At 35.8% G+C, this 11305-nt stretch overlaps 1 protein-coding gene across 4 annotated transcripts; it reads right to left on the reverse strand.

Moving 5' to 3' along the window:
- Window positions 1-5033: 5033 nt before the first annotated feature.
- LOC132043037 (enoyl-[acyl-carrier-protein] reductase [NADH] 1, chloroplastic-like) lies at window positions 5034-10327 on the reverse strand. 4 transcript variants are annotated; one of them, XM_059433524.1, is made up of 13 exons: window positions 10095-10327; window positions 8474-8779; window positions 8262-8371; window positions 8122-8177; window positions 7963-8047; window positions 7829-7876; window positions 7207-7281; window positions 7017-7128; window positions 6884-6935; window positions 6756-6807; window positions 6610-6667; window positions 5987-6085; window positions 5034-5492 (listed from the first exon to the last, which is right to left on the reverse strand). In XM_059433524.1, the coding sequence occupies exons 2-13, from the start codon at window positions 8745-8747 to the stop codon at window positions 5335-5337; spliced, it is 1179 nt and encodes a 392-aa protein (XP_059289507.1). In that variant the 5' UTR covers window positions 8748-8779; window positions 10095-10327; the 3' UTR covers window positions 5034-5334. The 4 variants fall into 4 exon arrangements, with proteins under 4 accessions (XP_059289507.1, XP_059289508.1, XP_059289505.1 ...); XM_059433525.1 differs by lacking the exon at window positions 10095-10327 and adding an exon at window positions 9938-10070; XM_059433522.1 differs by lacking the exon at window positions 10095-10327 and adding an exon at window positions 9891-10042.
- Window positions 10328-11305: the final 978 nt, after the last annotated feature.

The raw sequence follows: 11305 nt of genomic DNA on the forward strand, positions 1-11305 counted from the left end.
TATGGTTTGTTGTGACAGGATGGTATTTCCATATTGCAGGGGAGACTCTGGCGAAATTTTTATAGAATCCCCGATGACTTAACATTCGAGGACGAATGTTCCAAATGGGGGAAGAATGTTACACCTTGGAAATTTCCCGTTAGCGTACAGTGAGTAGACTAACGAAGGGTGTGATGTATACGATGTTTTGATAAGTAAGAAACAGCATGTGATGACCCTAAACGAGATTTCAAAAGACATTTAAGGTAAGGAAAGAAAGTTGTTAAGGAAAGCAAGTCATATGTTGTGTGTCGGGCAAGATTTATGAGTATCGAGTAATGATGTTTTAATGATGCTTTGAGGAAGAGTTATAACGTCCCTTAGATTGGTATTGAGGTGTTAAACAAGTGTTAAGAAGGTTTCATAAGGATCGGAGATCAAACGAGTCGACGAGAACAAGTCTCGGATAGCTGGGCATTATACGGCCAGACATACTGGCTGTATAAAATACACGGGCCGTAGGTTCAGCCCAGAATGGCACACTTCACTGGACCAAACATACGGTCCAGACATACGGTCAGTGAAAAATATACGGACCGTATGTTGGTCCGTATGTTCTGGTCGGGACAGATTTTGAATTAATATAAGGGACCTCTCTCTCATTTTATTTTCATTTCATCTCCACTCCACAACTCAAGAATTCTCTAGAATATTCTCCACACTTCATCCACAAGAACACAAAGGAAATTGATGATCAACTTCATCAAACCAACATAAATCAAGAGTGTGGAACACATTAAAGTTATCTAAGTCAAGAAATCCCAAGAGAAGTGAACTAGGGTTTTGATGTAAGAAGAGTATTGCCACTCAAGGGTTGTTTCTACACTATCTAAGGTAAGTTTCATGATCTTCTCATGTTGTTTGAAGTATTGAAAAGTTGAAACACTTGGATTATAGAAGGAAATAGGAAATGGGTCATGAATGTAAGAATAGTGTCATTTTTTAATGGAACCTTGGATTAAATTGTGGCTATTGATATGTTGTGATTATGAATACGTTATAAATGACATTTAGAACATGGAATAAGTATTGTATGAGAGAACGCGATATTAAACTTTGGTCATGATTATGGAGAATTTGAAGTGGAATTTGTGAAATGTGGGCAATGTAATTGAATGATGATTGTTGTTTATGATATTGTGATGGTTGTTATAAATGTTTGGGAGTTGATATGGAATATGAAGGAAGTCGTATAAACAAAGGAAATGCTGCCCAATTTTCTCTAGCTTTAGTAAGCACGTTCTTATAATTGTTTAGCTAATGTCGATACGAATTCTCTTGAAGGTAGAACGTGTGTTTTAAAGGAGAACAAGCAAGCGATAGATTAGTTAAACGACAAAGGTATGTGAGGCTAGTCCTTTCTTTCTAAGGCATGAATCTTATGGCATGAATTTCCTCCTTCTTCATGAATCTCTTATCTTTAAGAAAACTAAGAGTCCGTGTTCATGAATAGCCATATGAGATAAGAGATATACTATGAGTACGATAACGATGATGATAAGCTTAAGTCTAAAGATTTCAGAGTCAATGATATGATGTTTCTATAAAGCTAATGATGTCATCTATAATCTATTGATGTTGATCATTATATACACTCACCTTATATGCTAATTCCTTCAAGGTGAGACAGAATGTTTATGAATGCTCCATAATGGAATCGGGGGTTTACGACCTTATGTCACCCCGATAAAGTATCGTTGTCTTTGACTATTCCATGCATGTATTATGATGAGCATATGATGATGAGTATAGTATGATGAGTACATTATGATGAGCATATGATGATGATATTACACCGCGCCTATATGGCCGGGCAGTCACCGCTAAGGCGGGCAGCGTATACACCATGGCCAGATGGCATGGGCAGACACCACTAGTGGGCGGCATGAGATGGTACCCGGACGCGGGAGGCCTGGACGCAAGCTAATGCTAATGATTATTACACCGTACCTACATGGTCGACGAGTTTATACGTATATGCATATATGATATGATGATGATTATGACGGTGAAGTCGGTATGCATTATTTCTTTTATGATTCGGTCGATTCTGAATTGCTCCTCATTTGATGCCTCCTCATTTCATTGATGTTTCATTATTGTTTATGCCTTACATACTCAGTACAATGTTCGTACTGACGTCCGTTTTCTTTGGACGCTGTGTTCATGCCCACAGGTAGACAGGGAGGTGATCCAGACTCGTAGGAGCCATTAGCTGATTTGAAAGCACTCCATTTTCCGGAGGTGCCATTGATTATTCTTTTGGTATATATGTGTATGTATGTTTTGGGCATGACGGGGTCCTGTCCCGTCCCTATGTCTAGTACTCTAGTAGAGGCTCGTAGTTACGCAGTGTGGGTAGCATGGTCTAACAAGTTAGTCATTGTATATGTATATGTATATATATATATTATTTTAATAGCCGAAGGGCTCATGTATATAAAGTGAATATGTTTCAAATGCAAATAGTTTCCTATGATTAAGAGCGTAAGAATATGAATGAAAGCAGATGAGTAATAGAATGAGTGGTGCTCGGTGGTTAGCCCCGGGTGCCCGTCATGGCCCTAGTCGGGTCGTGACAGCTACAACTTTCATTTAGGAAGTTTTCCCAAATTCCTAATTAATAAAGGGATTATGATCGTTGGAAGTAAGACCTTCTACAAACTCACTTGCAAACATGCCCCGTAGAGTGGCTTCCAACTTTGCTTTGCCCAAAGACATTTCTTATGATTTGATTAGTTTTCAAAACACTTCCTATAACCCTCATATTGGTTCCATTATATTATCATCTTATGAGTCAAACCTTCGCCCGAAGCTACGAGGTGTTCTGAGATGGAAAGTAATTGAAAGCAATTTTTTCTTTTATTTTTCTTTTTTTGATTTAAATTTTTGAAATTATATAAATGGAATGTCAGAGTGGCATATTTTTAGTTGAATTCAAAATACCAAAAATATAATTGCACGTTGATTTTTTAGAGTTTTTTTTTTTTTTTTTTTTGGACTTCAATAGCTTATAGGATACCTAAAAGAAAGGCTAAATATTAGGAAAAATCTTAAGTTACATGGAAATTATTTTGAAAAATGTCACGAACGATTTTCTAGAATTTAATAACCAAGATTTAGATGGTTTTGAAGTCCTAAATATTAGGTGAATAATAAATGTCTATTTTAAATAAATATAATTTTTATTTTGAAAGGACTCCTAGGGAACTTGGCATGGTATGACACCGTGGGAGACTAATTGGCATAAAAAAGCCTACGTTTTTTAAAATTGGCATCTGATAACCAAATATACATCTCTTATAAAATGTTTGACATTTTCTAGTTAATTCCTTCACCGGAAAAATAGATCATTTTCTCTCTCATCTTTAATGTATTTATCCTTAAATAAGCCTCGTTACACGTTAACCTCTCCATGAAAATCTCTACAGTTATTTATTCTTCCCCCTTAATTGCTATATTCTCCAAAATTTCCAGTGGATTTGATATAGGCTTTGGCGAGTTTTAGTCTTTTAATTTGTTTTATTGAGAAGTACCATATATACTTTCAGATATATATTTTAAAGTATCATGTATAAGTTCTGATATATATTATGAAGTACTATGTATATATTCAGATTGATATTGTGAAAAATACTATGTATACATTCAGATATATATTTTAAAATACCATGTATACATTCAGATATATATATTTTAAAGTACAATGTATACATTAATTATATATTTTAAAGTGTCATGTATATTAATACATGTGACGTACGATGTATACATTCTCTGATATATATATTTTAAAGTACCATCTATGCATTCTGCTATATATTGTGAAGTACCATGTATAAGTTCTGATATATATTGTGAAGTACTATGTATACATTGTTATATATATTGTGAATTCATGGAATGTATACAATGTACTAATTTCACACATAAGAAGGTGAACTAACTTTGGATTCTGCCCCTATTATTACGTTATATTAATTTTTAAGAATGCCTAATATAGCGTGAACTTAAGGGGAAAATATTATGCTTGGAGTGATTTTAGGAGAAAGGATATTCCACTTAGCATGATTTTAGGGGTTAGATACCAGATTGGCTACACAATGCCATTATTTTTAGGCATACTTTTGCTAAATACGTTTTGGGTCAAAAGAATGCCAATTTTATGTATGACTTGTACCTATGTGTCAATTTCCCATAACAAGAATCGTGTACCTGTTGACAGCAATGAAAGAACATCACCACCAAAGATTTTCCCCAAGTCTAAACTTTAATTCTATAGGAAACAAAGTTATAATCCACAAACTAAATGTCCTCTTCTGTTCTTGTGTGTTTGTTGGAGAGAATTTTATGCATTCAATTCTCTGTCTGCGAAGAGAGACAATTACTCCAAAGAGAGCCTCTGCTCCTTTATAAAAGAGGAGTTATGTGTGAAGAGGAGGAATTACGTGAGAAGATATTACTATCCCACAACTAAGAGAAAAACTGAATAAGGATGCGTTAGTTTTTCTGCAAGTAACTTCCTTTTCTTCCAATTGGTTGGGCAACCCGCCCAGATTAAATATCCAACAAGAGGCAACACACATGTGAAGGAATGTTATTTTGTTTTTTGTAGGTTGCCAGGTGAATTGGAGGTGGAGCTATAGTGGATTTATGGAGTAAGAAGCGTGAGGCAAACTTGGGCAGAAGATGGTGATAACCTAAAACAAGTGAACTCTAGAATATTTCGTTTGAGGTCAAAATAATGCAAGTGAAACTGGATTTTCTTGCAGACTAATACGAATGAAACACCACAGATTTTTCCTTGATTCTGAAATGTTGCAAGTGTACATTTTGTTTCCTTGAGTTCTAAGTGATGGAAAGGAAGCAGTTATGTGCATTGATCTATGAAGGATGCCATTGTCCAAATATTATTTACGTATTAAAAAGTGACTAAATTTTGATTAGTTCTAAAACGGTGGCTGAGTTTTAATTAACAATCTGAAAAATGGCTATTTATCAATTTTTCTCGCATTTCATAGTCAACAAGGCAGCTTTAGTCTGGCATAAAGGGTCAGACTAAAGACTTGATCAATGAGAGGCTAGTTTTTATCCGCGAAGATGAAGTTTCCATTTGTTACAACATGCGATGTAACCATCAAATACTAATGGTCACAACAAATGCAAAGCATATCCACTCATCCAAGTGATATGGCCTACCTACGGTAGCAAGAAAAATGACAACAAAAGGAGAGCTAAACAATTATTCCAATTATCAAAATTTTCTCCCAAATCATAGTGTATAGTGCCTCCACTCTAGCTCTTATTGTCTTTTGGAATGTCAAGACCTTCAAAAGCTGGACTATCAACTCCAACCCCCATTGCGTTGAGACCGTTGTCGACATATATGGTTGCACCAGTGATCGCTGAAGCTAAAGGAGACACCAGAAAAGCAGCAGCATTTCCTACCTCCTCTGTTACCATCCAATTTCAGTTTTCAGTACTCACACAAACAGCAATGCCAAGAAACAATAAGACAGACTCATCCATATTAACATCCTGTTTCAACTCCTCCTAAACCCCATACATATTTCATCAATATGAATAAAAAGCATTTCAATACCAACAACACCCCCCCCCCCCCCGAAAAAAAAAAAACAAACCACCACACACACATAAGCTTTGATCTAGTGATTGGGCGTTAGGTGCACATCACGAGTTCAAAACCAGTAGCATACAAAAGCCTGGTACTTAAGTGGAAAAGGATAGAGGGACGAGCCCATTATCCACTGAGTTTCGAACCATGCCAGCGGGCGTTCGAGAAAAAATTATTCACCCCCGTGGAGGCATGATGGAATAGTTCTCGAGGTTCTTAATGGAAAAGAAATACTACAAAGACATGAGATAGTTTTGAGGATTCTTCCTGGGTAAATTATAAGAATTACATAAAGAATAGAATATGAATCACCTGCATACAACTCCTTTTGCAATGGAGCATTCTCTAATGAGTAATTTATCATCATATCAATGAATCCGATAGCTTTTGCGGCACGACTTCCCAGTGGACCTGGAAAGGAAATTTTGATTATGAGAACATTTAACAGAAAAAAAAAAAAAAAAAGTTTGACGTGACTGCAATATGTAATCGACCAATTCAATATTTAACACAATTATAAGCTGTAAACTAATCTTTTTTTTTTTTTTTTTCCCTTTATATTTTCTGTTCAACATTTATGCTGTTTCAGCAAATTCTTGTTGTCAAAGTACATTCATGTTTATATTTTCTTGATAAGTAAGCAAAAATTTTGAAGTACAGGTTCATGTTTATTGTCTATCAGAAATGACACTGGCTATGTAACAACACAATGCGTTGTGAAAGCAGGCTAAGTTTTACGTTAAAGGAACTAAAACTTAAGCTATGCTGACACAAGTTCTAATATTACAATATGAACACCTGACGCGTCAATTTGTTATAAAGTTTTACCTTAAACCTTGCCTTCATATTTGTTTTGCAGTGAAATTCCAGATTTCCCTTTTGGGTCAGTATGGCTATAAGCACAAATACATGTAAATACTATGGTTATGGCATACCTGCAGATATTGTGTTGACTCTGACTTTTTGTTTCCTTCCAGCTTCAAAGGCCAGGACCTTCAGCAATGGAACACCATTCTTGAGCAATGCTCGCATTTGAAGCTAAAGTGAATAAAGTTCAAATTATTAGAAGCAGACAACTTACTTTTGTGTCACTCTCCAAAGCAGCTTTTGCCGAACTCATACCACCTCCATATCTATAAATTCCGTGAGGACATGTCATTTACCATCAGAAATTAAGGAAGATTGAGTTTCGGTGAAGAGAAATCATACCCAGGAATAATCCTTTCAGAAGCAATGTATGTCAGAGAGATCGAGGCACCACCTACAAGGTAAGAAAATATCTCAGAAAGGGTTCATTTGATAGAATTAACTGAAAACAAGAAAAAGGTAAGCAGTGCTTTACCTGGATTTATTATTGGAAGAAAATGCCTCAATAGTGAAACAAATGAATAACTTGAGGCAGAAACTGCTGCAAGGTACCCTTTTCTTGATGTCTCTAGCAGAGGTTTGCTAACCTATATTAACGCTTTAACCATTTCAGATAACATAAGGTTCCAATAATAAAGTTTAGCAGATAATGGCAAAGAGTATACCTCTGGACCATTTGCAAGTGAATGAACAAGGATATCAATAGTACCAAAATCTTGTTTTACGCATTCAGCAGCTTCCTACAATATCACCAAATTCCAAAGTTACTTGACCAAGTTATCATCCTACTTTGATATAATTCAGTAGCATATAAATAGCACGTGCTAGAGGAGGAACAGAATGATTCAATTAGATAGGTTGGTCATAACAAGAATCAGTAATAAAAGACATTGTACTTTTTTTATAAAAAAATAAAAGACATAGCACATATTAAAAGTATATTTAGTTACTGAACTTCTTGAATATATACTGTTGGATTAATACAAACCTATCATTGTTTTTTAGAAAGGTAATAGTATTAATACAAATTTACCTTTTTGGAACCATGTCAGATCTCATACAAGCATCAAACCTAGAGTATGTGGAGTTCAATTTTAAACCATGTACAAAGTCATAGTTGAGAGTGCTGAGACGCACTTGATTTATGTTAGATTCTCTTAATTGATAATGACTTCAGTTAAAGAAAGTTTTCTTCAGGATGAGCCCCAATGCATGTGAATATAGGTAGTGGGGTCTTGTCCCGCTGACAAATTGGACAAATAACTTGAAAATGGCAAACTTTGGTACCTTGACTGTCCAATTTGAGGATCCTGCATAGCGTTTGTTTGCTTTCACCTGCAAGACACCAACTTCATCTAGATAACCAGACTTGCTTAAATATTTAACTGGTTGAGAAGGGTACAGAGAAAAGATAATCTTACATCCTCAGGAACATCTTCAGGACTGTCATACACTGCATCCAGTGGGTAAACTTTAGCAATTTCCATCAATGAACCATCTGGCAACCTATAACAAAACATTGGAGCATACATCAGTTGATGAAAGGAATGAGGAGCACACTAGAATAGCTCCATCCTTACACTCGCGATTCGTCAAATTTTCCCCGTCGTAGACTTGTCTCGAAGATGTTCAGTGCCTAAAATACAAATTTATTTTGATTATATCCTGGACATGCTATGGCTAACTGTGTATATATGCAATAAGTCATAAATTTACTTACAGGCACCCATGTACCAACAAGAATTTCAGCACCTGCAGCTGCAAGAGTCTTTGCTATTGCCCAACCATACCCATTATCATCTGCTATACCAGCAATAAACGCCCTCTTACCTGTGATTATGGGAAAACACAATGAACTGTCTGACAGTTAGATTGCGAGTCCAGTACAAAGTCTAAAACTCAAAGAACAATTGTAATGGACTTTTGCTCGACCTCTTAAGTCGATAGGCAACCCTGAAGCAGGGGCATTATCACTTGCTCCGGACATTGCTTTTGGAACCATCCTCTCATATTTTGCGGAAACTAACTTATAGCTCTGATTCAGCTTTGTTAGTGAGACATAAGATGAACTTTTAAGCTCAGTACAGGATCTGCTTTTACTTTCAAAACCAAAATTCACATTGCTCAACTTTGACAAACGTCGAGAAGCAGAAGTGCATTGTTTGACTGCTGTAATTTGCAGGCCAGGAGTTGCATTTGCAGCCATTTCGAGAAATTCACTTGAGAATAATGAAGAGTCTGACAGACATTGTGCCAATAATTCATTAGTAAAATTAAACAGCTGTGTATCAATAAAAATGGTTCAATCAATCAACCACTCCTCAATTATAAAGTAGTTGGAGTTGGAAATCATATTAGTTAGAAGACTATTATGCTGGTCGTCAACTGGCTGCAACCCTGCTCCTTTATCCAGGCTTGGAACCGGTTCTGGTTGGCGATGCCCCAATAGGCGGAGTTTATTAACTAAATGGTTTCACGAAAATACGGATACAGACTAGAACTGAGATAAGAAATTACACAGGTTTGATCCAAACAAACACTACTCGCTTTTAAAAAATTTTAATAAAGAAAATGGAACTAAAAGAACCAAACCATGAGCTACTGTCTCCTTTATTCTATGTAATGTATCATCATGTTATTCAAGTGCCATTGATATCATTCCTCAACTTGAACTGCCATATCTCAGTTAATAAGTACTAAGACCCATAGATGACCGGAAAGGAGACTACTGCTATCGTTCTTGAGTTATATTTTACTCGTCTAAGGCTAATACTTGGGTTTATATGAAATAGCAGATATTTGCTTGTTAAATCAGATATATGCTTGTTAAATCTAAGTCATCGTGCAAGACAGCCATTGTTTGTACAAGATCTCTTCTTGAATAAGTACTTTTTCTCTAAAACATTTGATTCAAAGTCTGAAGAACATACTGTACTGAATGTATAACATAAAATAAAGAAGCTTCCAAATTGTATGATTGAAAAGACAGAAAATTTCTCTATTAAAATAATGTTACTAATATTTTAGGATGAAATGTTTAACCACTAAAAGATCTGATTTATGCAATACAGTGGACAATAACCAAATGCAGACAAACTTGTACTTTAGGAAATCTGTAAAGATTCATATTTCTCAGAAAACGATGGGCTTTGAAAATTCTACTTACAATTGCAACTAGACGTATAGCTTAGAATTTGTAGTTGTAATCTGTCCCCTTCATTGTTATTTCCAAATAAAAGAAGCCTATACTCAAGGAACACTAAAACAAGTTCCATGAAGCTCAAAACAAGATTAACTTAAACTAAAACCCAAAAGAGAAATCTAAACAAGCATAGTTCAAGTAACTCACGAGTGATATAGAAGAAGGCACACATCAAATCAGACAAGAAAACATACTAGTGATTTTGACAACATTTCAAGATCCCAGAGGATAATAAGGCAAATGAAACACTAGTTTTACGCACTTAAATGCAACTTCAAGGGTTAAAACTCAGAAATGGGTGATCTACCCTTTGATGAATGTACATTAAAGTTTTCAAGAGAAGTCAGTCACCTGTGAGGAAAGATGGAGGCTTGACAAGGGAATGAAAGGAATTATAGGGCTATAAAAGAGTGTGTGTGTGTATATGGGAAGCGAGGGTCTTCGATGGGCTTCGATGAAAACTAAGTTATGGCCGTTGGGCAGCTTTGAAAGTGTCGAAATGCCGAGGGTGTAACAGGTGCGACTTTGGCTGCTTTGCTGAAATTAACATTTACCCTTTAAACGTTGGACAACAAGTGGCTGGGTGGAAATTAAGGGACTTCCGAACCCAAATGAGGTCTTTTTTTCCCCCAAAAGAACCAAACTAATATGTTTTGGTAAACTAAGTTTTCGAGGCAAGTTAAAGTGCCCTAATTTTACTTCAGACTAAAATAGGGGTACATAAACGCCCATCATGTTAAAGTGCTAAACTAAATTTTCTAGACAAGTTCGGGGGGGATTTTCTCAAAAAAATTTGACTTATGAATTTCATGCGTTATGTGGGTCTAGCAAACGTCTCAGCTTAACGGATATTTGATTAGGTTTGACTAATATGACACATGGAATTCGTGCGCTATACTGGTCCACTCCTTACACTATTTTCCGGCATGTTAGTTTGGCTACGACCTATGCATTCAAAGAACCAGCAGCTATACGAGAAGGTAAAGTGCAGAATATGTAAATCAACAAGTATTTTAGCATCAAAAGCTCCTTACTCAAGGGAGGAAAAATTAATGGCATACCTCTGTAGGAATCTTCCAAACTCTTCATTAAAACTCGAGCAACTTGTAAGGTTACAACGACTTGTACACCTAAGGAATTGTTCCAAACAATCCCTTCCTCAACTCTCTCTTCCTCAACAATTCTCACACTTGTTGGCTCTCTTTCTACTCTCTTTAATTACTCTACCCTGTCAATGAAGTCCCTTACAACTCAATAAACATTTATTACAATTACTAGGAATTTAAATTTATGGAACCACAACAAGCTAACTATTACAATTTAATAACAGTACGATAAATCCTAATAGGAGCAGATTATTTACTGTTATTCTAGTTGGTTCTTTCGAGACTCTGCGTTGACTCTTCTCTCACTCTAGATGTCTCTCTCTTTGGTTGTGGTTAAGCTCCAAAACTTTTGTATGATGTATTTATAGGAATGAATGGTCAGGTTCAATTCTCCAAAGCTATCTAAGACTTGGTTCCATTAATTGTCTGAAACCAATCCTTATTTGACATGGATTT

Source organism: Lycium ferocissimum, unplaced genomic scaffold (assembly GCF_029784015.1).
Source record: "Lycium ferocissimum isolate CSIRO_LF1 unplaced genomic scaffold, AGI_CSIRO_Lferr_CH_V1 ctg20252, whole genome shotgun sequence".
In the NCBI taxonomy this organism is placed as follows: Eukaryota; Viridiplantae; Streptophyta; class Magnoliopsida; order Solanales; family Solanaceae; genus Lycium; species Lycium ferocissimum.

Coding starts and splice junctions, on each gene's coding strand:
- LOC132043037 (XM_059433522.1), bottom strand. CDS start 9,915: ATGTGTGCCTTCTTCTATATCACTC. Junction 6,808..6,883: donor TCTGAAAGGATTATTCCTGG/GTATGATTTCTC, acceptor CGGAATTTATAG/ATATGGAGGTGGTATGAGTT. Junction 6,668..6,755: donor CTTTGGAGAGTGACACAAAA/GTAAGTTGTCTG, acceptor CCATTGCTGAAG/GTCCTGGCCTTTGAAGCTGG.